General features: G+C 48.3%; 8 protein-coding genes across 8 annotated transcripts; 5 read left to right on the forward strand and 3 right to left on the reverse strand.

Moving 5' to 3' along the window:
* Nucleotides 1-841: 841 nt before the first annotated feature.
* On the forward strand, nucleotides 842-3,941 carry BC939DRAFT_142078 (WD40-repeat-containing domain protein). Its single transcript, XM_051550158.1, has 8 exons — nucleotides 842-2,020; nucleotides 2,102-2,225; nucleotides 2,315-2,377; nucleotides 2,487-2,983; nucleotides 3,072-3,285; nucleotides 3,376-3,485; nucleotides 3,567-3,680; nucleotides 3,779-3,941. Exons 1-8 carry the CDS (start codon nucleotides 1,301-1,303, stop codon nucleotides 3,908-3,910), a joined length of 1,974 nt encoding a protein of 657 aa, XP_051412638.1. The 5' UTR covers nucleotides 842-1,300; the 3' UTR covers nucleotides 3,911-3,941.
* Nucleotides 3,942-4,325: 384 nt separating this feature from the next.
* Nucleotides 4,326-6,501, forward strand: BC939DRAFT_450084 (galactosyl transferase GMA12/MNN10 family-domain-containing protein). Its single transcript, XM_051555465.1, has 3 exons — nucleotides 4,326-4,984; nucleotides 5,080-6,045; nucleotides 6,135-6,501. Exons 1-3 carry the CDS (start codon nucleotides 4,433-4,435, stop codon nucleotides 6,300-6,302), a joined length of 1,686 nt encoding a protein of 561 aa, XP_051412639.1. The 5' UTR covers nucleotides 4,326-4,432; the 3' UTR covers nucleotides 6,303-6,501.
* Nucleotides 6,496-7,547, reverse strand: BC939DRAFT_450085 (ferritin-like domain-containing protein). The gene has a single exon (XM_051555466.1). It carries the CDS (start codon nucleotides 7,455-7,457, stop codon nucleotides 6,597-6,599), a length of 861 nt encoding a protein of 286 aa, XP_051412640.1. The 5' UTR covers nucleotides 7,458-7,547; the 3' UTR covers nucleotides 6,496-6,596.
* Nucleotides 7,548-8,861: 1,314 nt separating this feature from the next.
* Nucleotides 8,862-10,358, forward strand: BC939DRAFT_450087 (uncharacterized protein). The gene is made up of 2 exons (XM_051555467.1): nucleotides 8,862-9,216; nucleotides 9,363-10,358. Exons 1-2 carry the CDS (start codon nucleotides 9,039-9,041, stop codon nucleotides 9,944-9,946), a joined length of 762 nt encoding a protein of 253 aa, XP_051412641.1. The 5' UTR covers nucleotides 8,862-9,038; the 3' UTR covers nucleotides 9,947-10,358.
* A 1,734-nt stretch (nucleotides 10,359-12,092) lies between these two features.
* Nucleotides 12,093-13,429, reverse strand: BC939DRAFT_396636 (uncharacterized protein; the record flags this gene model as incomplete). The annotated part of the gene is made up of 4 exons (XM_051552308.1): nucleotides 12,093-12,571; nucleotides 12,672-12,813; nucleotides 12,916-13,172; nucleotides 13,273-13,429. 4 exons carry the CDS (start codon nucleotides 13,427-13,429, stop codon nucleotides 12,093-12,095), a joined length of 1,035 nt encoding a protein of 344 aa, XP_051412642.1.
* Nucleotides 13,430-13,950: 521 nt separating this feature from the next.
* On the reverse strand, nucleotides 13,951-15,554 carry BC939DRAFT_450093 (uncharacterized protein). The gene is made up of 4 exons (XM_051555468.1): nucleotides 15,344-15,554; nucleotides 14,972-15,232; nucleotides 14,732-14,872; nucleotides 13,951-14,646 (listed from the first exon to the last, which is right to left on the reverse strand). Exons 1-4 carry the CDS (start codon nucleotides 15,498-15,500, stop codon nucleotides 14,168-14,170), a joined length of 1,038 nt encoding a protein of 345 aa, XP_051412643.1. The 5' UTR covers nucleotides 15,501-15,554; the 3' UTR covers nucleotides 13,951-14,167.
* Nucleotides 15,555-16,240: 686 nt separating this feature from the next.
* Nucleotides 16,241-21,044, forward strand: BC939DRAFT_450098 (uncharacterized protein). The gene is made up of 15 exons (XM_051555469.1): nucleotides 16,241-16,657; nucleotides 16,826-16,854; nucleotides 16,966-17,051; nucleotides 17,385-17,545; nucleotides 17,648-17,725; nucleotides 17,817-17,878; nucleotides 17,966-18,014; nucleotides 18,119-18,249; nucleotides 18,343-18,702; nucleotides 18,797-19,049; nucleotides 19,144-19,276; nucleotides 19,384-19,589; nucleotides 19,686-19,901; nucleotides 20,015-20,190; nucleotides 20,337-21,044. Exons 1-15 carry the CDS (start codon nucleotides 16,550-16,552, stop codon nucleotides 20,602-20,604), a joined length of 2,316 nt encoding a protein of 771 aa, XP_051412644.1. The 5' UTR covers nucleotides 16,241-16,549; the 3' UTR covers nucleotides 20,605-21,044.
* A 473-nt stretch (nucleotides 21,045-21,517) lies between these two features.
* BC939DRAFT_450099 (uncharacterized protein) lies at nucleotides 21,518-22,113 on the forward strand. Its single transcript, XM_051555470.1, has 2 exons — nucleotides 21,518-21,693; nucleotides 21,840-22,113. The coding sequence occupies exons 1-2, from the start codon at nucleotides 21,600-21,602 to the stop codon at nucleotides 21,953-21,955; spliced, it is 210 nt and encodes a 69-aa protein (XP_051412645.1). The 5' UTR covers nucleotides 21,518-21,599; the 3' UTR covers nucleotides 21,956-22,113.
* The last annotated feature ends 680 nt before the right edge of the window (nucleotides 22,114-22,793 follow it).

The raw sequence follows: 22,793 nt of genomic DNA on the forward strand, positions 1-22,793 counted from the left end.
GCTGCTGATCTGGTGATTAAATTCACCGGTTATCGTGTTAAAGCGTGTTAAAGCGTGTCACAGAGTGCGCAATGACATTGGGGCTCTACTCCATGGTTGCTACCAATACCACAGGAACAAAAGTAGGGACAGTCGCTTACCTTGGATTTGCCGCAAGGGATCTGGGAGTTATCGGGAATCGCGTGCAATCAACTGGGCAGTGGTGGCTTGTTGGTGGCCATTGTCCTCTACCAAAAAGTTTCCGCCTTCAGATGCCGGCGATGCTAAAGTGTATCTCAAAGCGCGAGCAATTGAACGGGAAAGAACATACCAATTCACCTTTCCAGCTCTGATAAGAAAGACGCACAGGTCTATTGCGCTTCAAGCTGTGTTGTTAGTTTGAGACAGACAACTGATCAAATCTGTGTGGGATGCCCTTGAACAATGTCCAGATATGCGAACATTCCGCTGAAGCGTTGCGAAAGTGCTTACATTAACTGCATTTTCGATGACTACAGTAAACGTAGCTAACACTCAAGAACCAGACCATCAGATGCAGAATTGGCCGGTGAACCTTTCTTATCGAGGCTGGAAAGGCGGTTTACAACCTCGTTTCCGCTCAATTGCTCGCGTTTGAAGGGCCATATCTTGCATGTTCACACCCTGTACAAGATGCATATAAATAAAATTTCCCACTCTTCTCCCGCTGCTGCAGGCGATAAAAGAAAAGATCTGATCTGATCAGTCTTCGGGAAAGATCACAGACGTAGGATTGTCTTCCGTTTCCTTCATTGATCTCTCCTTCTTCATCCTCTCTTGACTCGCTTGCTCCTTTTCCTTTTTTATTTATTTTTATATTTTTTTTTTACTCTACCGTTATTTCCCTTAATCGCTTCTCTTGAAAGATTTCTCCCCTCCGACTCACGTCCCTGATCCCCGTTGGCTGCCCATTCGCACCCCTTTGCGTCACACGAGCCAGGGCCTCCTCATCAAACCCAACCCATCCCTACTCCTTCACCCGATCACCCCACTCTCCAAGTCTCAGCCTCCTGCTTCCAAGAGTTAGACTCGGTTCTGCCAGACAAGAAACAGTCAGACAGCCCCTCCTCTCCCCCTGTTCAGCAGAGATACTCCGAGCAAGTCGTACAAAGCGCACTTAAATATAAAGAACCACGTATTCCTTCCTCTCTCGGAGTAGATCAATAGATCAACACTATCGTCAGTTCCAGGACAAGTACCCTCCAATCAATTGCCGTGATACCCTGGGCTTATCAGTCAGCGCTCCCTCAAATCTCCAAGTCAGCGCCGTCAATATCTAAGCATGATGGCGTCGGCAGGGACTTCCTCGTCGCGGACCAAGCAGGCAGGAAGCACCTCCCAAGAGTCATCAACGTCCAAGTCGTCTCCGGAACAGACCGCGTCCCGATCCTCGCTGACCACAGCTCGAGCCAATGCCGCTCTCTCGCAGACCATCTCAGGGATCTCTGCCACCGGACGATCGATCTCAACGCTTGTGTCGTCAGGACTACATCACCCAAAACACCGCATCATGGAGTTGCTCCACACGTTCAATGTCTCCGAGCTGGCATCCTCAGCTCGCCACACGCTTTCGACCACGAGCAGCATTGTGTTCTCGCCATTGACCGTGCAAGCCGTCAAGGGCGATCTGACGGGGATTGCATCACTGACAGGGCTATCTGGTATGGCGCCACATCTAATGGCTGGTCACTACCTGAAACGCGCGACGGCGAACGCGCAGGCCCTGGCCCTCACAGGAACTATGCAGGCAATACCGGCGCCTGCGGATCAATTACTGGCGGAGGACATTCCGGATCCAGGGGCACGAGTTTCACTCTTCCAGGGTTTCAGGGCATCATACCCGGGACATTCCAAGGGCAGCAAGAGGGGTAAAAACCATCATAGGCGGCGGAAGAATGGATTTGGCGAGGTAGACGAAGACGACCCGAACAAGGCGTTTTCTTCTTTACTGAATGAACGAGAGAGGACGATCAAGGAGCAGGTCAAGCTGCAGGCAGAAAAGGTAATGTACATGGAGTCGTACTAATGTGTTCAATATCTACATGTGCATGATGGGAGCTGACTGACCGATGCATGTTTCTAGACCGTCATCCAATCCGAGATAAATCAAATAGCTGCATCCATCGAGACTCTACAGGCGAAGAAAGAAAACCTTGGATTCAAGTTGAGCAAACTGGCAGAGCGCGAGGACGATCTTGCCGATACCTGTAAGCTATTCATTTGAGGATGGTGTGTCACCAAATGGGCACTGGAAATTGTATATTAACGACACTATGCTGTATACTCGCTGTCATAGTGGGAGAGCTAAATGATAAACTCGCATCGGTATCAGAACAGAGCAAGCATCGAGACGGTGAACGTAAGGATGAGCCATGCGCAATAGAAGAGCCAACTGGATATTAAATTCCGGAGTAATAACATGGCGGCTAATGCCTTGTCTTCTCGCCCTTTGATCTGCGCCTTTCTAGCGCTTCAACTGGAATACAGACAAGAAACTAGAGACTCGGGCACTTGCATGCACACATTTTACGGACATGACGGGATCATCACTAGCCTGGACCTTAATGGCCCTTATGGAACTATGGTCACTGCCTCGAGGGATTGCACAGCGCGCGTATGGGACTTAACGACATTCAAATGCTTGGGTCAGCTCCCTGGCCACGATGATTATGTGGAGTGCATGCAGCTCACGCAGCATATGCTGGTGACAGGATCCAGGGATAACACGATCAGGACCTGGAACTTGGCCGACTTGAACCATGCCCAAAACTCGCGCTCATCATCGCCCTCGCCCTCCGAATCCAGCATGTACTCGAACAATATCAACGGCAAGTCAACCGAAGTAGGCGAAGAGTACTCTCGGCGATCAGTAGAGACGATCGAGGTCCTTGACAAGTGCTGGACCAGCACGCTCAGCGGACACACCGGAAACGTCACGTGCCTGTACTTGGAGGATGATAAATTGGTATGTGCAGCTCTTTTGATATCATTTTTAGTCCAAAGGAAGGACTTAGTTGCAGTATATCTGACAGTGTTTGCTATCGAATGAACAGATTTCCGGCTCAAACGACAAGACGATCAAGGAATGGGATATGACAACTGGCCAATGCGTGCTCACGATGGATCTCCTCTGGGCTATGGGTACATCGAACACTTGGTCTGACTGGATGAACGAGGCCCAAGATCAGAGCTATGTCGGTGGACTCCAGTTCTGGCAGTACGCACTATGCAGTGGAACTATCGATGGCGCTATTCGCATGTGGGATCGTAAGTATACTGTTTTCAATCTATCAAAAGCCGTATTCAGAGGATAAGTTAAAGTAGATTCTAATACCTGCTTGTTCTTCGTCTCTACAGTGAGAACTGGTCAATCGCACAGGACATTGGCTGGCCATACTGGTCCCATCACATCCTTGCAGTTTGACGAGTATCATGTTGTCAGCGGAAGCATGGACAGAAGCGTGCGGGTACGTCTTTTTGAGACATGCCACCAAGGTTCAAAACGGAAACGCAAGAGGTGCTGACATATCACCGTTGCTTTATTGTAGATATGGGATCTCAGGACCGGCGCAATCCAAGAGATTCTACAGTACGATGATCCAGTGCGAACCCTTCAGTTCGACACCTCAAAAATCATTGTTGGATCCGGAGAAAGCCTCAAGGTATGCAGCGTTCTCTTTGATGTCAAATATCAAGTGGTCAATGTCCAAGACTTTCGTCTACGAACCACTAACACCGATTTTTCTTCATTATCATTTAGGTGTATGACAGGGTGTCACAGAAGCATTCGTACTATACGGGACACACCAACACAGTCGAGAGTGTACGGTTCAATGATTCGGTCATTATATCCGGAGGTCAGGACTCAACCGTTAGATTATGGAGCCGGTGAGGGCGTCCATCTAGAAGCAAATAAAATCAGCACTTGTTCGCTTTCGCCTTCGTCATGATTTTTAACAAATCTGCGCCGGCGGTGGGATGCTCACATCTGCACTATCCTGTGAAACATTAATGAACGAGCACAGCCCACCCACATGTGCTAGAAAAGGAATATAGCTATCCATGTGCCCCGGAGCTGCCATTACGGCGGACATGACAGCACAGGACAGCGGCACAACACATTGTATTATGAGATACGAGTACGAGATGGCCGGTATACCCAGTCATACTAGAGCGCATTGAAGACTGGCGGTTGCCGGCGGCGCCCACAGCGAACGAATATGATTTCAAAGGTAGTGCAAGGAAACATAGTCGCTCGTAGTAAACAATCGCCAAAAATAGAATTGGCACTGCTTGCGCCTGATGATGGTCTTCCCCTTTTCTCCCACTTCCCCATTCATTCTATTCATCGAGGCTATTCACACATCCACTCTCTCTATCTCATCGTCTTACCCCTCGCAGGTTCTTCACAGCCATGACAGCAAGAAGAATCTACTTCATCGCGGCCCTGATCTTCTTCTTGGTCCTCATCGCATCGCGCCGCTCCACCAACCATCCCGAGAACAATGATTCGCGCAAGGTCGACCATTCACAGGGACTAACTGGTGGAAGACAACCCAACCAAGGCGGAAGATATGGAGGCCAGGACGAAGCTCACATACCGCCAGCAGAGGCTGATATCACTTACAAGCAGTCGCAATTGCCCAACACCTCCAAGCAATACGACACCCTTATCGTTATCCCTTCCAGTTGGACTCAGATACAGAGTCGCCGATGGGTGCGTGATACAATTTTTGGGATCAGGAACAACTTGGAACCCTGCAAAAAGTACGATGGCCGAATCATCTACAAGTTCTATATCCATGGCCGTACGACATGGTTGAAATCTGGAATTCATACCGCCCAGTTTATGCAGGCTCAAGTCCGGGATCTCTATGGCGAGTTCATGGAGTTCAACGATTGGGAATTCAGGAACGCTACGGTCACTGACCGATATAGTATCTGGGGCGATGCATTGGATTGGGCTGTGAGTATTGGTTCCTGTGAATGGCGGCGCAATTTCATTATTTTGATGTTTTGATTGCTGATGATCTCACATTCAACCCTTGCAAATTCACTCAGGTCAACACATTTGTCCCAAGCGAAAAAATCAAGGTGGATAAAGTCCTGATTTTCGACTCGACTACGCTCGTCAACCTTCCAAAGCTGGAGGAAACCGCCAAACAATCCGTCAGTCCCAATGGGTTCGTTCGCATTTGGGGCGAGTCAACAACCCCGTTCGCAGCCATGATCAGCTTCCAGGTTCTGGAGCAGATCCTAAAGAACCGTGACGCCATCAAGGAGAACCGCGAACTCTTCGACCTCGTTACGGCAGCGACCTTGTACTACACCAGTCCACCGCCCGCCTTTAAGATCATCAAATCCGAGGGGCTGTTGTGGGAAAGTGATATTGAACAGATTCATGCAACAACTTTTGTCGTCGGACAGATCTTCCAGCAGGAGGATTGGGTGCCCGTTGCAGAGAAGCTGATTATCCAGCCCACAAAGGCCTGCGCTGTAGATATGAGGCGCAAGGAGAACATTGCAGTGTTGACCTCGTCCTACATCTACGTCGACATGTGCATGGCAGAGGCATCGCTTCTCTCGGCCGAGAACAAGCGGACATATGCGACTAAGCACGGATATGATTTTGTCGCCCGCGGAGGAGAATTTGCACAGGAGGAATTCCGACATCGCAGATTGGTTTGGGGCAAGATTGGAGCTATTCAGAAGGTGTTACCACATTACGAGTGGCTCCTCTGGATGGACATGGATGCCGTGGTAGCAAACTTTGAGCAGGATGCGAGGGCGATTATTCGACGTGCAGAAGAGTTGTACGAGAAGGATGGGGTTGAGATCAGCCTGATTGTGTCGAGACCGCTCAAGGACAAGATGCTGAACGCCGGTGTGATGCTGATCAAGAACACGGAATGGAGTCGTCGGTTCTGGAACGAGGTTCAAAGACGCAAGGAATGGTATAACAGAGGGCCGAGTTATGAACAAGGAGCCATTTGGGAGGTTATGCAGGAACCACAATGGGCTTCTGGAGTAAGTTTGCGCGCGCTGCATACCTTTTATTTATTTTATTATTATTTACATAACGACGTATTAATATCGTTCATCGTTTTTTATGTTAGGTTCATCTTTTCGACCGAGACGATCATACTATGAATTCGTTCCCGAAATACTACGAGCAGGGTGACTTTATCATCCATTTCGCACCTGCAGGATGTCCCGCTGTGCCAGTACTGAAAGCTCTGCGTAAGCTCAAGGAGGGCAAGAGCGTCGTTGGCATCGGCATCTAAAAAAGAGAGACACCTCACCAAAAGGACAAGTGGTCAACTGAAATATTATGGGCAATAGAGTCGCAGTTATACAGTTATAAATTTCATAAACTCAATTCATCAATTCAATTCCTCAACTCTATTTCCTCTTCATTCCACAAGCATGGATGTGTAACATGCCTCTCGATTGTAGCCAGGTGTTTGAAAAATAGTTCACGCGTTTCTTCTTTAATAGCAATTATAAGTTAGTAATATAGTGGTGGATACGGTGCTGTTTACAAGGGTTAGGAGTAGCTACTGGCAACAGAAAGTCTTTTAGTGCATGTGGGTGCCGCTGAAGAGCAGGGTAGGGCCAGCCAAGATGTTGCTCTGGGAGGTGAGGGTAACAGGGGTTTTGGAGTCGGTGACAATGACAAAGACGTAACCCTCAGCATCAGCGGGGAGCGTACACTCGCTGCGGGGCGAGACAGCGTTCTTGTTTCCGTACAAGAACTGACAGTAGGTCTTATTGGAGTTGGCACCCTTGCCAGTGAAGGCGGTGGTGACCTTGGTTGAGTCCTCAGAGGGGAGAGTCGCGGTCAAGTGGTTGAAGGGCTTGACTCCGAGATCATAGGGACAGCTCTTGATGAAGCTGGTGGCGATAGTGACGATCTGCTCAGAGGAGAGAGCAGTGTCGAAGGAGTATGGGGCACCGAGCTGACCCCACAGCTCGTTGAGATAGGAGGCATGGCGGGCTTCAACGGTGGTGATTTGGGCGGCAGCAGTCAAGAGATCGCCGCTGAGACCGGAAGCAGCACCGAGGTATGCAGAGACACCGGTGTTCTCGAGAGCCTGAGCGATGGCCAAGAACTGGGTGATGTTGTCCATGGGGAAGTTGTACTCGCAGACGGGCACAGGCTTGGCCTTGAGGCTCTTGATGACGGAAGTCAAGGTCGAGACGTGGTCACTCTCGTGCTCACCGATGTGGACGAGGCGGTCGCGGACCTTGGCATCGAAGCCGGCGTCGGTAAAGCTGGACTCGTCGAATTTGGCGAGACCCTGCTTGTAGAATTCGGACTCGAGGTGCTCAAGCGTCAGAGCGTAGTTGAGGACGCTGGTGGCACTGTTCTTGCGAACTGGGGCAGCAAAGGCAGTGGCGGCAGCGACGAGAGCGCAGGCAATGGTAGTGAAACGCATGGTGATGTTCGGGATTGTGTTGGGTTGAAAAGCGAGAGGAACGGGTGGAAAGTGCGGGTTGGTCTGAGGAAGAGAAAAAGGCTTGATGAGTTGATGAGGACAGTGAAGGAATGTTGGAGTTGCTTCCTTTTTATATGCATCGGCGAAATCGTAGTGAAGGTCTTTTTTCTTCTGGAATATAGGACACGTTGTCCCTTTGCAAAGGATGACACGGAAAGAGATGGCCCATTTGCTGCTAAACTAGAAAAAAGAAGCTTGCGACTTGAGGCCGAGCGAACGCGACAAGCGACTGCAGGCATTCGCCTTTTTCCTCAAAAAGAAAGGGTGAGAGGCAAGACCGCGAAACGTCTTTGAATGAGCGGAGAGAGTGACCTGGCAGAAAAACAGGGAGGCTACGACGCGCGCTTTTTTTAGAGATCGAAAATGTGCGCCGGCCCAAGCAAATCGCAGGGTCTGCGAAGGTTTCGAATCGCGCAACTTTAAATCTCGCATGTCGTACATCCGTGTCTTTTGTCCCCTTTGCGCGACATGCAACGGCCGCTTCGGTTGTTTGGTATTTAGTTGTACGCCCTGACGAATCAATGTAGAATAAAAAAAAGGCGGGATCAAGTCCTGCCTAGATCCAGAAAAAGCGACAAAGCCTGGTTGGTCTGTGCGGTGTTCGCATCTGACTGGACTAAACGTGCCAGATACTAAGCTCGAATTCAGGATCACCAAGGAGACAGAGAGGGAAGAACTAGCTCTCTGTCTTCGAACGGTGGGATTCCCTAGTCAGCTATGCCGTTCCACTACAATACGATTCAGGTGCGCGCCGCTTGTTGGTTGCACTATTGCGTAGCGTCGTAAATGCGCGGCCACATCCATTACATAAAACTGGGTACATCTTCTCCCAGCCCGCGCTTCCTGCATGTTTTCGCAGAATTTGTACACCATAAAACATAGATGAATATTCTCAAGACATCCCAGCCTAGTCTTTCTTTCTTCGCGGAGGTGGTGGTGTAGAGAGAGGGTAGGAATTCTTCCTTGAGGGTGCACCAGAAATAGATTCATTTAATTGACCCGCGTTTTCGCTAACGCATTCAGCGCATCGTCTTTCCTAATCTCCTATTACTGAACAACAGCCCCCCTTCCCCTCCCTCTCTCTCTCTAAAAAAAACCCCCCGATCGATTCTTGCGACAGCTCTTGGTCGTCGCAAATACCGAAGCACTCTGACGTAAGGATAGTTTTAAGGTTGTCTGCAGGGCAAAGCAGTTTTTGTATTCCTGGTCCTAATGGAGCCTGGGACTCGAACTACGGAAAGGGAGGGGGCATTGACGCGATTTGAGATGTCGCGTTTCAATCGATTTAGTTAAGTGTGCCTGGCCAATTGATCTTCATTTGCTCTGGGCATGTTTTCTTTGACAACTCTACATGAGTACTCGTCACGTGAGGCAACCAATGTGTATGGCTCCACCCCTAAAAAAAAATCCACCCCTACCTCTCTCTCCTCGCAACTCACACCTTCTATTTTCCCCCGGGGTTTATACCCACTCTTTTGTATACCTTCCTTAACCTTCTTACTACATCGCTATAACGCAAAGATGGGCCAGTGGTTCGAGGAAATTAGCCCTGACCTCGCAAAGTGGATTAAGAAACAAAAGATCTTCTTTGTCGCGACCGCGCCTCTGGATGGACGAGGGTGTGTCAATACTTCGCCCAAGGGCCACGACTGCCTTAGGATCCTGGGTCCTAATCAGCTCTGCTATCTTGAATTGTCTGGCAAGTCCTAATAGAAATGAATAACGCGCTGTTCTGTTCATTTCATCCTTTCTATCGCTTTCAATTCCGACCGTCTAAATCGCTGTGCACTCGACTAACTGTTTGATAAGGACGGCCCCTCTCTTCCTCTCGTTTCACATCATTAGGGTCCGGTATTGAGACCCAGAGCCATCTGGAAGAGAATGGTCGTATCACTATCATGATGACTGCGTTCGAAGGTGGACCTCGAATCCTGCGATTGATTGGAACAGGCAGAGTCGTTCGCGTCGGCTCCGCCGAATTCAATCAACTAATGGATGATCACTACCAGGACTCTGGGCTCTACAATGCGCATGGAAAAAGAGCTATCATCCTGGCGGACGTACGCAAAGTCGGGACAAGCTGTGGCTACGCCGTTCCTTTTTTTGACTACCGCGGAGAACGACCCACGCTTATGAATACCTGGGCCAAGCGTGACGAGGAGGCCATCAAGCAGTATTGGTTAACCAAGAACAAGTATAGTCTGGATGGGCTCCCAGGCATGAGGCACGAGTGGCTGGGGCCAGAATGGACTGGGAAGAACCGAGGTCCTGGACTGGTTGAGCTGCCGGACTGGGCGACGCCGTCGACGGCGCAAAGCATTACTGCGTGGCTTAAATCTGGATCCGGATTAGCAAACGTTTCAGTCCTGGGTGCTGGAGTCGCCATCGGTGCTGGGCTTGCTACCTTTGTTATCTCGAGGCGTCGATGAACAGCTGGCAGGGGAGGACAGATGCAGTTTTTTCCCGCATGACTGCGGAGGATGGACAACAGAACTCGTTAAATTAGCTGGTAAATAGGAAAAATGGTGCAGCGTGCTGTATCCCAGCAATGTTTTTTTCCCTTTTTCTGCATTCCCATAGCGATCTTGGGCATAAACGAAGGGGTTTTTAAAGCTCACTTTCATGCTCAGATCGTTAGATTTGGAAAAGACAACTGCTCTTTCCTCTTACAATTCATGCTGAGCACATGTCGGCGACTTTAATGACACCTTTGCCCTGAAACGAACGATCCCACATGCACCTCCAGTGCGTTCTCTAAGCCCCCAAGCCAGCTGCGATACCCTCCTTCAAAACCATATCTCCATTCAGCAGTCAGTCACTCACTTTCTTCATGAACTGTGCATCGGTTATAGAACCTTGGTTTCGTCAGTGCTTGAAGATGATGTGGAACAAGTTCTTGGTTCCAGATGGCGCGGTAGTGTTGTAAACACTCATCATACCACGCGCGACAATATTTGCGGCCACGCACCTTCAGAACCTCCAATGCAGCTTCAAGAGCCTCACCACAGATACTGTCGCAGTAGATGTCGACACCTTCTGGAGCAGCAACACAGAGGGACACGAGGATGCGGCCCTCCTTGTAGTTGAACGCGGTGTCGAACTTGAGGTCATTAAGCAATATGCAGCGTTGTCGTCCGAGCCGATTGTTACATTGAACTGATAAGTGCATGTTAAAATTAAGGCGAACAAAGATGAACATGGCCTGCATTGAATAAGTGATTACAGTCGTAATGCCTTACCTGAACCAATGACTCACAGACCAAGTAGCCTTGCGATCTAGCCGACAAGCTGGCCTACGGCATTCATGGCCACAGAAACAAAACTCGCCTCTCCAGCCTTAGGCTTTCCGATCTTCAAAAAAGAGCCGTAGGCAATGAGACCCTACATTTTTGCTTCACGACGTACACATTTATGCAGGGGTATCACCAGAGCTTCCATCCAGTAAGAAGGAAGAATCTTAGACTCGAGCGCCTTCGAAAGCTTTGAGCGGATAAAAGAGAAGAACACGGTTGCATTCTTTGCATCTGAGGATACCTGTAACGATAGATCCCGCTGGAGCCTTGGGTTCCTGGGAAGTAATGACCTCGCCAATACCGAAGTTGCTGATAGGCTGGCCAATCTGCCATCCGGAGATGTGGATGACTCTATTGGCCTCCATCCTTCCCAGAATGACTAAAGTAATGTAGTAACTAGAGCACCGTTGACATCAGAAAAAAAAAAAAAAGTAGACACGAACATGCAAACATACAAGGGCCGAAAGAAGGTAAAGGACTTTGTTCTGATCCAGAACCATCGTCGATTTTCCCTGGATTCGGCCCCGAAGTGCTCTCCAGAGATGGGATAAACCTTGGATTTCTTCCGGAAGATAATGGACTTGCTACTTGCTTTGACTATGGCATTGAGATGAAGTGAAGTTGTTGGGTAGTACGAACAATTGAATGCGTCGTTTGAGCTTGGTCCTTATAGATAAACATAAAAACAAAAAAAATGCTTTACCTGAATATGGACGCGTCATCGTGCAGCCTCCAAGTTTTTATACCTTTCTTAAAAATGATAAAAAATAACAAGGATAGCGAGTGCAGACGCGAATGACTGAGGCTGCAATATGATTAGAATTTATTTCCAGCTGGTCAAACTGGACGATATACAGCTCCTTCTGCGGTCCTTTTGGTTGGGTCGATTGCCATTGCGTGGTGAATGATTTTTCCAATGAAAATTGAAGTGTCTCGACACGCGTTTTCGCTGGGCTTCTACGAGGGGTTAGAGACTGTTGCAGGAGTATGAACTAACACGGCGTGTAGGCATATTTATTAGGATGTTTACATTGAGAAATGAACTGAATCTGACGAACCATATTGTTTCGGACGACTTACTAGGGTTCCACGACTCTGTAGTGTTAGTAAACCCCAGCGATGGTAAGAAGCGATGGAGAGCCTTATGCTCATGAGTCGCTTTATAAGTGCGCGCGAAATGAAGTTCTGCCTATCATCTTTAGCTTGTTTTTAGCCTAGAACCTTCGCGTAAAGAAAAGCATAGGACTCCATTTTATTCAAGAGAGAGGTCAAGTCTCGTATCTCACAAGTCAGTAATCTTGACGACGGCCCTGCCAAAGTTCTTGCCCTGGAGCAATCCTAAGAACGCATCCGGCGCGTTCTCCAAACCGACCGTAACATCCTCTTTGTAGATAATCTCGCCATTCTGCAGCCAGGCGCTCACATCTTTTTCAAACTTTTCACGGGTCTCTGCCGAGAAGTCATTGACCACAAAGCCCTCGAACCGGATGCGTTTCATCACTACGTGGATCAAGTTCTTGATGCCGTAAGGGGTTGAGGTGTTATAGCCGCTAATCATGCCAGAGGCTACAATGCGGCCGTGGATGTTGAGCACCTCCAATGCTGCCTCGAGTGTCTCGCCGCCGACATTCTCGTAGTAGATGTCGATACCCTCTGGAGCAGCAGCGCGAAGAGACTCGAGGATGTTGCCCTTCTTGTAGTTGAACGCGGCATCAAACTTAAGGTCTTTAAGCAAATATGCAACCTTGTCGTCCGATCCAGCTTTGGAAACAAATTGATAGCAGAAGATCTTAGAAAAATGGCAAGATTGCCGGGCGCAACAAAGACGAGCGAATTTACGGCGGAATAGCCAGTACCGTACCTGAACCGATGACTCTGAGGCCGAGGCGCTTTGCGATCTGGCCAACGAGTTGACCCACTGCGCCGGAGGCGGCTGAAACAAAAATCGTCTCTCCAGCCTTGGGCTTTCCAATCTCCAGAAGAGAGGCATAGGCAGTGAATCCCTACATTTTTTCATGATTAAGCAATGAATGCGTGTTAAACCAATGAGACAAGTATATTGGAGACAGCTTGTATTGTGGGGAAACTTGATCCCGGTAGCGTACAGGCATGCCAAGGACTCCAACCCAGGAGGAGAACGGAAATTTGGATTCGCGAGCACCCTCGATGATTTTGAGCTGGCTCGTAGCAGGGACACGGCTGTATTCTTCCCATCCAAGGAAACCGACAACGATGGACCCGACTGGGATCTTGGGGTTCCTGGAGGCTACGACCTCACCGATACCCAAATTGTCGAATTTCTGACCAATTTGGAAACCGCTGATATAGTTGGCTCTAAAGCCTTTCATTCTGCCTCTCAGATCTAAAAGGACAGAGTAGCATCCGCCATGCATTAGTGATTATCATAGCAAAGTACATTTTTCAGGAACCAAAAAAAAAAAAAAAAAAAAAAAAAGACATACAAGGATCAAGAGATATGTAAAGGTTGCGAGTGCGGACTTCGTTATCGTCCAGATTCTCATCGATTTCCCTAAGCTCGACTCCAAAGTGTTCGCCGGGGATAGGATACTCCTCAGGCTCCTTCCAGAAGATGATGGACTTGTTGTTTGCCTTGACCATGATGTTGGGATAATAATAAATAAACAAAGGCTTTTGTCGTTTGGTTTTTGGTGCGAAAGCCTGTAGGGAGTGGAGATAGAGATAAAGGAATAGAGAGAGGTTTTCAATGAAAGTGGATGTTTCGTTAGCCATCTACACTTGTATTTATACATTTTAACGATACGATCGAAAAAATAAAGGCCTGGCTGTATGGACTTTGTGCCTTGCCAGATACCAGAGAGAAAATTATGTTGCTAGCTGGTCAATGCCATGCGTCGGATGGCGCGCTTTGGTGTCCGCGATTATGTGCTTTGAGTTGAATTAATAAGCATGGTTTTTTAGATTACTGCAGAAATGAACGCGTTTCCAAAGACTCCAAGTGGGTACGAGCAAGCAGCCTTGTGCATACATTAAAAATCAACACGGATTACTGTAGGCACCTGTTCATAATTGACAACATTGTTATCCGGCTGACGTGCACCCTATCCTACAACGGTGACACGTTTGCAGCGGTAAGGCGCCCAAAAAGGGAGGGACCATTGGACTGTATGATCACAGATAGACCGATGATTGCGTGATTCCTGTTGCATTTGTAAGCCCTGACTAGAAGCAGCCCATTGGCACTGAGGGTCTTTCCGAGAGCGCGTGCATGGTATGGTTTGTCTGTCTCCATTTTATTTTATTCGCATAGCGTGCTGTGCAAGGAGTCGCGTAAATGGAGGACGCCGTGGCGCTTTCATTCTTTGTTTCGTCGTCTGTTCACAGATCTGCAACCTTCACAACCTGCTTTCCGAAATTCTTTCCCTGCAAAAGACCAACGAACGCCTCAGGAGCAGCCTCGATACCCTTGGCCTCATCAGTCTTGTAAACAATCTTGTTCTCCAGGAGCAGGGCCTTGACATCTCGGAAGAAATCTGCAAAGTACTGCTCTTGAAAGTCCGCGACAATGAAGCCTCGAATAGTCAATCTCTTGCTGACAACTTGCATCAGGTTCTTGATACCGTAGGGCTTAGTAGTGTTGTACTGTGAGATCATTCCGCACGCGATAACCCTGCCGTGGGTGTTCATGTTGTCCAACGCGGCCTCGAGGGTCTCGCCACCGACGTTCTCAAAATAGATATCGATTCCCTTGGGCGCCAGCTCCTTGAGGGCATCGTGGGCAGTGCGCTTCTTGTAGTTAAAGGCCTTGTCGAACCCGACCTCCTTGAGCAGATAGTCGACCTTCTCATCCGATCCAGCTATTTTTTTGCAGAAGATAAGTCGTTCAATGGTTGAATTTTGATGCTTTAGTCGGCTTAAATTAAGGCACGTCTTGTCCCATACCTGATCCGATGACGGTAAGACCCCAGACCTTGGCCAATTGACCAGCAAGCTGGCCCACAGCTCCAGAGGCTGCCGAGATGAAGATGGTTTCACCAGCCTTGGGCCTTCCAATGTCTTTCAAGGAAGCATATGCGGTAAGACCTGTATGTTTCCATAGGCGGGAACGTGTTTAGGAAATCATTAACCCTTGCGTATGTGTGATGCCATGGTAGACGACGACAACCCTCGTAATGGACTAACCTGGCATGCCCAATACTCCGACATAGGATGACAACGGGAGCTTGGATTCTCTGGCCTCTGGAATGATCCTGGTCGTGGGCAGGTCAGGCAGGACTGTGTACTCTTCCCAACCGACAAAGGCGTGGATGATGGAGCCAACTGGATATTTGTCGTTCTTGCTCTCGATGACCTCGGCAATACCACGGGCGTCCAATGGCTTGCCGATTTCGAAGGCGGCGCTGTACGACTGCTTGCCTGTGTCACGCATCTTTCCACGCATGTCTAATATTCAGAGTAGAGGGATAGATCAAAGAGGTGGCGTGGGGGAAGTTTGATGAGCATCAATTAGATAGACGCGGGATTATTAGGTGCATTGGGCTGTTATTGACTTACATGGATCAAGTGAGATGACGAGGTTGCGGGTCAGGACCTCGCCGTCTTTGAGGACGGGTTTGAAGTCCTTGTTGGTCTGGGCCGCGAAATGCTCGCCCACAACCGGGAACTCGGTAGGGTGCTTGAGATAGATAATAGAGGTGTTGGAGGAAGGCATGCTGATGATAATGGGCCTTTGTTGGCGTGGAAAGTAAGGAGAAAGAGGAGTGTCTGTTGCAATTGGGGAAAATAAACCTGGCGGCAGATTACGTCTTTTATACCCACCATTGGTGGATTTCTAAGCTGGTCATTCTCTGGGGGGGGGGGGGGTTTGTAAGCAGCGATAGACGGCTGCTCGTCGAGAACTACTTCTAAAGGGACATCGATGCAAGCTTTCTGATGGACTATCATCATTATCACGCATCATTGCTGTGTGATGTATTTACTAGGGCCATGCCGTGGGACATTAGTTTGTTTATATTTCGCAAGGATGGTCCCCTGTCCTGGGACTCCGTTGAGAAGAACGGACACTTGGATCCCTGTCTCCAGTTCCATTCTCCTGTATTGTCTGTTTTTTAAAAAAAAATCAGTGGGGGGTCTGATCGCTTTGTTAGCCGATGGTGCCTCCATGCTGATAAACTTCGGGCAGGGAAGAAACTCCAATGCAACCCCCGGTTGTATCTTCATGGGCCGTGGTCTTGGTTATGATAGCACACAATGCTCTTGTGGACCCTTTTGGGTGTGTCGCAGCTGTTGGTTGTTGCTGCAGCAGAGAGACCAGGAACCAGCCGTTTGGATGCATGCACACCGCATCCGTCCATGCCTGAAACTGCACCGCACCGCACCGCAGCGTTGGATCGGCCAGGCACATACGCCCACGCACGAGATAGGCGTCGTCTTCACCTCCTCCCCCTGCTGCACACACTCGCTCTAGCGTAGCTGGCCCCTCGTTTCTTCCTCGCCGAATCCCCCGCCCACTCCCCATCCCTCGGCAAGAAAGTCCACTCCTCTTCCACTCCATCTAATCCATCTCCATCCCCATCTCACATTCCATCAGCGTACACCTGGCCATTCTTTCACACTCCTCCACTGCTCTTCGACTACTGTGCTTCAGAGAACTTCCCGATCGCGTGTCTTATCTTTGAAAAAAAAAAAAAAAAAAACGGCCAGGCACTTCTCCACCTGCCCTTGTTCGTTCCTCGCCACGGAAACGGCTCCTAGGCAACCATGGCCAGCCAAGGTTACTCTTACCTCTCAGGCACACAGAGTCAGCAACACACCCCACCTCCTCGTCCATCCTCGTCTTCCTCCTATGAGAGTCAGGGAACCCACCTGGTAATTTTTTTCGAATCATCTATCCTGCGTCTATGCCCTTGTGGGAAAGAACGGAACAGTTTGCAACTTTACAGTTGGTATAGTATGCCATGGCAACTTGCAATCAGGGACACTCTTCGCCTTCGAGTATTAATCATTACCCTCATGACCTCTTGCCCCCTCTTGTAGATCATTGGTAAATGCATGTACTGCAAGAGGTAAGGGCTCCTGCTCACTGTGTTAAAGGCAGAAGACCGTGCTCTTCGTTGGTATGACGACCGGATACTCACAAGGACTATTTACCGCTATTTCCTACTTCATTATTACAGCCAGCTATGCTATCCGCAAGCAGTCAAGGTCTTTCAATGCGTAACCTGCGACACCATCAACGACCTCATTCCCGCGCCTGGTGTTGGTATGTTCGGCAGCTTCATTTCAATATAGAGCATCTCAGGATACGATCGAGCAACGGGACATGTGGCACATTAGAGGAGTCTTGGCATTCAGCCTTTTTCGACGAAACGAAAAACGGACAACTCACGATAAGGAACTGAGCCTGCATTTGCTGACCAAGTCGTCTCCAGAATCCAGCAGCCTGCCAGTCCTGCGACATATTACCACTTCAACGACGACATTTGATGGCTATTGCTCAGTGGTTGTGGCTATACTTTGGTTGTTGGTCAGGGTTAAATTGATGACTGTACTTGTTGGCTAACTTGATGAATTTATTATTTCTTGAAACTCATAGTTCCTCAGGAGCCTTTGACATTGCAGCATATCGAGGATGAGATTGAGCGTGCAAAAGCTATACACCGTGAAAGAGGCGGAGATCTGGACTACAGCGATCTGGAGGCGCTCTTGCGGGAGAAATTGAAAAAGTTTGCCGCCTTTAACGCCAGTTTCAGTAGTGTAAGTACCTCGGAGAATTTCTGTCTATGGACAAGAGATACCGATCCATTGCCCATCTGGATGATTAATTTGCTCGCTCTTTCGCCATATGGCTGCTAATAGGGACGCCCTATCACCTACGAGCACTGCGGAGTGAATCTGGATGAGGCAAGGAAGGCATTTTCAAAGTTGGTGGCAATGGTATGTGATTGGCGTCTTGACAGCTCCCGTTTCAGCATCACGTTCTTCTCTTATACCCCGCAATAACACCTTACTTGTGACCCTACTTTAGCCCAACTCGATTGCACTGGCTGTCATGACATCTGTGGAGGCGATATTGAAGCGTCCTGGAAAGTACGTGGCGTTTATGCATAATCCAGAGTGAGCTCGACATGGTTACACATAACAGGGCGAATCTAACGGCGATGCGTTCATGTTTAGGGAGCTCAAGGAAAAGGAGGACCTCAAGTTCATTATGCTGATGTTTGAGGTATGTGCTCGCCTTTGAGGCGCCTTTATTGGTGAAAACCGACCACACGTACGTTTCACGGACTGACAAGGACTCATGAAAAAAAAAACAAATAAAAAAAATAGTGTCCATGGCTCTCTCGACATAGGACGCCGCAGGAATCAGATTACCACCACAACATCACAAAGCGTCTCTTCACGATCGTGAGCAACCTACCCAGCGAGCTCCACAAGTACCTCTCGAGCTGGTTTGCAAAGTAAGAAAAGATAATTTCAGGAGATTGATAGTGATTCACATGGATACGAGATGCGTTACTGATTGCATCTCTCGAACGATATCTGCGCAATAGCAGCATGAGCACCCAGATATTCCACCACCGCATCAATTTTGTCAACAAATTTATCACACAAAGGCTGTCCAACCAGCAAAAGTCCACGGATCGTAACCAGCACATCATTTACCAGAGTGACGCAAGGATCCAAGCAGCAGCCAGGGTCATGCACCTCTTTTTCAAAGCGAATCAGCCCAATGAAAAAGAGTTTCTTGATGCCAACGGCAAGAACCGGTCTGTTAAGGACCTTGTGATCATTCCCAGCGCGAAGGACTCTGCGTCAAAATCGCAAAAAATCCCAATCGACGAGTATTACAATATGATCGTGGACCTGATTGATCTGCCCGCTGATTTTTGCGCATGGGAATCGAGATCTAGGTATGTTTTTGTTGCGTTTCGCAGCAATGCCTGTCATATTTCCATGGTATCGTGCGTATCTGACATCTTTCTTTCAATACCTTTAATTTGGTAGCATGTTTACCTTTTGCCAATATCCGTTCTTGATCTCGATGGGCGCAAAGATGCAAATCATGGCATGGGATGCAAAGCGGCGGATGGAAATTAAGATGCAAAAGACGATTGAGGCGCTTCTTGTGCAAAGGCGGCTGCGTGCAGCTGAGAATGGAGGGGAGATCGCCATGTTGACACAGGCAGAACTGCAGCAAGCGCCCTTGCTGATCCTTAAAGTTCATCGCAATAACCTGATTGAAGAATCTTTGACACAGGTAAGGCCTTTCCTGTTTCTTCCATGCCCTTATTGTCTCGCTTTTGTGCGCTATACACTGATCAGCACTCATCAATGCACTTATGGCTGAATAGTTATCGCGGAACGAGATGGACCTAGATAAATCATTACGCATTGAATTCGTTGGCGAGGATGGTGTCGACGCAGGAGGACTGCGGAAAGAATGGTTCCTACTTCTTGTTCGTCAACTGTTTGATCCTCAGTATGGTACGTCTTATGCGCCTTCACGGGCAAGATGCTGAATCTTGGCAGTGTTCTTTGCGGAGCAAATTCTGACGCATTGTGAACTCAATGCCTTTGGTATGGTCCTATAGGCATGTTCGTATACGATGATCAATCCTCGCACTGCTGGTTCAACCCTGCGTCATTCGAGTCGCTTGATCAATTTTACTTGGTCGGGGTTGTTATCGGGCTGGCCATCTATAACTCGACCATTCTAGATCTGCCACTTCCTCTGGCAGGGTACAAAAAGCTGCTGAACGTTCCTGTTGTTCTCGAGGACCTGGCGACTTTCCGTCCTGTAAGTGACGCGCCAGAAAGGGTTTGTCTCGTGTTCTCAAAAGGCTTGAAAGACGTATCTAACCCATGCTGGTGTACTTTGTTGCGTCAACCATAGGACCTGGCAAAAGGATTCAATCAGTTGCTGGAATACGATGGAGACGATGTTGAGGATGTTTTCTGCCTGACCTTTGTGGGAGCTTATGAGGCGTACGGCGAAAGCATAGAGGTCCCACTGATACCCAATGGCGAGAATATTTCAGTCACTAGTCAGAATAAGCGGGACTACGTCGAGCGTTATGCCAACTTCGTGATGAACAGCAGCATTTCAGATGTAAGACCATTTTTTTTGTGTCCAGATAGAACGGATGGACACGCTTACTGTTCTGGTTCTCTGTTGAAGCGAGTACTTATCTTTATTTTCTTACATCTTTCAATAACGCGCAGCAATTCGAGTCCTTCCGTCGCGGGTTTTACTTGGTGTGTAGCGGACACGCATTGTCGTTATTCCGGCCCGAAGAGATCGAGTTCCTGGTCCGGGGAAGTGCAGAGCCGCTGGACATTGACCAGCTGAGATCCGTTACGGTGTACGAGGGATTCAACGATGACCACGAGGTGATCAGGTAACCAATGAGTGCTTGATTACATGGGCCATACAGCTTCTGGGATATAAAGAATGTTCGCATATAGAGCATTTTCGATGTCCGACTTTTCGCACGGAGCCTGGCTACTGACGGTCTTATTTACTTTTACATCAAACTGTATCTAGGAACTTTTGGTCAATTTTCAAGGAGTTTGAGGACAAGCACCAGAGGCGACTGTTGCAGTTCATCACTGCGTCGGACCGCTATCCGGCAACGGGCATTGCGAACCTGTCGTTCAAGATCACCTGCATGGGTAGCCATGACTCGAATCGCTATCCCACGACACACACTTGTTTCAACCAGTTGTGTCTGTACAACTACAAAGGAAAGGAGAAACTCAGACAAATGCTGATCCGGGCGATGAATGAATCGGAAGGGTTTGGCGTCAAATAGCGCCATAGTTATGCATGAGTCCAGGCAGAGAAGAAATGACAGGCGCATGATGTAGCGCAGAGGTTTTGTCGTTTCTTTTCTCGTTCTCTATTTATGTCCCTTTTCGTCTTTTCCCCCTTCCTTGTTTTTGTTTCCTGCAGTGAAGCAACTGTCGCGTTCTGTTCTTGTGTTTCTTTTAAGCACAGTGCGCGTGATGTATTACACATGTAGAAAGATGCAATGGGTTTTGAAAACGTGAAAAATAAAAAACATCAAAAGAGGTTCCTGCTGATGTTCTGCTTCTAATGGCGCATGTGCATGGTGCATTCGAAAGAAAAAAAAGAAACACGGTGCAGAAAGAAAAGAAGGGAGGCGCAAAGGTGCAGGTTGCCAGGTGCCGACAAGGTTTCAGATTCGATTGAGTCTTCGTGCATGTTGAACATCGAGAGCGGGGCTATAACATACATGCGCATAGAACATACACTCTGCTGAGGCAGATTTTCACAACTATCCGTATGCTGACCATGGCCTAGTCTGTAGTGCCGTGACCTCAGGCTGGGCTAAGCAGGACGGTCCTTCGATCAACATAGGGGCAAGGGTACGATGGGGTTTGGATATATCCACTGTGTTTGTTCGAGATGCATGTGGGATAATGTCAAGTTGCTAGATGAGGTTCTACTGTGGTACATATTGCGTCTTTTTATATAGGCGGCAAAGTGAGGCGAAGGGTGTCGTATAGACACTCTTAACCCGGGCCAAACAGGGGACATTGGTTTCTGAAACGCCCCTGTCTGGGCTAAGCACCCTGGCTGGGGCCGCGACCATGGTCTTGCTAGGATAGATAGGTATCCGACATTCGGTAAGGGTATGCTTTTTCTTTTTCTGCTATAAAAACCATCCCTTTGACCATCAGAATTTTCTGATCATCATTCGCCAACATCCTCTCTCTCTCTCTCTCTTTTTTCCCCTTCCTCATCTTTTTAAAACCTCTTTCAAGACCAAAGAAAAAAGAAACCATGCTGGCCACCAAGGTCTTTCAGCCCATCTTCCTCGTCGTTGCTGCCCTGTTCTTGTTCAATACCATCGAGGCCGCGCCTAAAAAAACCAAGGGTAAACGATCTTTTGCCTTTATTTATCTGTTTTCCATGTGCATCAGGAAACGACCAAGACTTAAGGAATGAATAGACGGATGAATACAATGGATTCTAACCCTACTTGGTGCTTCTTCTTTTTTTTTTTTTTTTTTTTTTTGGTAGAATGTATTCAGTGCTTTGCTCCTCCAATGTGTCCTCCCTGTAGCTGCGGTTACGAGTGCGTGATCATCCCACCTTCGTGTCATGATTGCGGCGAGGGCTTCTGTAGAAAGCTTTAATCGACTTTCAATACTTTTTTTTTGTCTGCTTGTTTCGTCTGGAAGGATGGAACTTTGGGGAAATACCAAAATCACACAGCAATCATGACAACGCGTACCAAAAAACCCACACTCTGAGAACAAAATAAAAAAAATAAAAACGTCTTCGAAAAGGCTGCCATTCTATGGACAAGACCCTTGATGAAGCTGCTTTAGAGCACTGACCGACCGCCGAATATCATCCGAGAGAGGATCATAAAGCATCACCTTTTTTAATGTTTCTCGTATATGTGCTTTCCACACCTCGTCCTTAAAAAAAAAAAAAGAAAGGCACCCCCAATTGCCCCCGTCCTCAAACCTTCAAGTCACCATGCACGCCTTCAACACGATCTCGCTCCAAGTCCTTTACGTGATGGTTCTGTTTACTCTTAGTAATACCACCTCTGTCACCGCAGTGAAAGGTAAGTCCGGGAGTCCGTCCGTTTATTACCAACGTTCCAATGTTTCTCAAAGCCTAAAATTCGGTTCCTAACCGCGCTCGACGATCCTGTGCAAGGCTGCTTTTATACCCAAGTTGCTTGTGAGCCCCCCGAAGAACGCGTATTCGTCCCACCTTGGGAAGCGGGCAACGTCTGTGGGTACTACAAGTGTCGTAAGCGTCGCTACTAAATGCGTGTCGACGTCGCCCTGGATATGTCTAGCAAGGAAATGAGGAAAAGTCTTGACCGCTGTAAGACCTTTATCCCGTCAGAAGATGCAACATAGTTTAGCAAGCAATAAAAATTTACTTTGAATGAGATATTCGAAATGGTCTTTATTCCTTTGCAAATGAGCTAAAAGAATGTCGCCCTAGTCAATA

The sequence above is a fragment of the Gamsiella multidivaricata genome (genome assembly GCF_025024155.1).
Source record: "Gamsiella multidivaricata strain RSA 2152 chromosome Unknown BC939scaffold_29, whole genome shotgun sequence".
In the NCBI taxonomy this organism is placed as follows: Eukaryota; Fungi; Mortierellomycota; class Mortierellomycetes; order Mortierellales; family Mortierellaceae; genus Gamsiella; species Gamsiella multidivaricata.

Coding starts and splice junctions, on each gene's coding strand:
- BC939DRAFT_142078 (XM_051550158.1), top strand. CDS start 1,301: ATGATGGCGTCGGCAGGGACTTCCTCGTCGCGGACCAAGCAGGCAGGA. Junction 2,021..2,101: donor TCAAGCTGCAGGCAGAAAAG/GTAATGTACATG, acceptor GCATGTTTCTAG/ACCGTCATCCAATCCGAGAT. Junction 3,286..3,375: donor CGCTATTCGCATGTGGGATC/GTAAGTATACTG, acceptor TCGTCTCTACAG/TGAGAACTGGTCAATCGCAC.
- BC939DRAFT_450084 (XM_051555465.1), top strand. CDS start 4,433: ATGACAGCAAGAAGAATCTACTTCATCGCGGCCCTGATCTTCTTCTTG. Junction 4,985..5,079: donor GCGATGCATTGGATTGGGCT/GTGAGTATTGGT, acceptor AAATTCACTCAG/GTCAACACATTTGTCCCAAG. Junction 6,046..6,134: donor AACCACAATGGGCTTCTGGA/GTAAGTTTGCGC, acceptor TTTTTATGTTAG/GTTCATCTTTTCGACCGAGA.
- BC939DRAFT_450085 (XM_051555466.1), bottom strand. CDS start 7,457: ATGCGTTTCACTACCATTGCCTGCGCTCTCGTCGCTGCCGCCACTGCC.
- BC939DRAFT_450087 (XM_051555467.1), top strand. CDS start 9,039: ATGGGCCAGTGGTTCGAGGAAATTAGCCCTGACCTCGCAAAGTGGATT. Junction 9,217..9,362: donor CTGCTATCTTGAATTGTCTG/GCAAGTCCTAAT, acceptor TCACATCATTAG/GGTCCGGTATTGAGACCCAG.
- BC939DRAFT_450093 (XM_051555468.1), bottom strand. CDS start 15,500: ATGCCTTCCTCCAACACCTCTATTATCTATCTCAAGCACCCTACCGAG. Junction 15,233..15,343: donor CGTCATCTCACTTGATCCAT/GTAAGTCAATAA, acceptor TCTGAATATTAG/ACATGCGTGGAAAGATGCGT. Junction 14,873..14,971: donor CGGAGTATTGGGCATGCCAG/GTTAGTCCATTA, acceptor GGAAACATACAG/GTCTTACCGCATATGCTTCC.
- BC939DRAFT_450098 (XM_051555469.1), top strand. CDS start 16,550: ATGGCCAGCCAAGGTTACTCTTACCTCTCAGGCACACAGAGTCAGCAA. Junction 17,052..17,384: donor CATTCCCGCGCCTGGTGTTG/GTATGTTCGGCA, acceptor TGAAACTCATAG/TTCCTCAGGAGCCTTTGACA. Junction 17,879..17,965: donor ATATTGAAGCGTCCTGGAAA/GTACGTGGCGTT, acceptor GTTCATGTTTAG/GGAGCTCAAGGAAAAGGAGG.
- BC939DRAFT_450099 (XM_051555470.1), top strand. CDS start 21,600: ATGCTGGCCACCAAGGTCTTTCAGCCCATCTTCCTCGTCGTTGCTGCC. Junction 21,694..21,839: donor CGCGCCTAAAAAAACCAAGG/GTAAACGATCTT, acceptor TTTTTTTGGTAG/AATGTATTCAGTGCTTTGCT.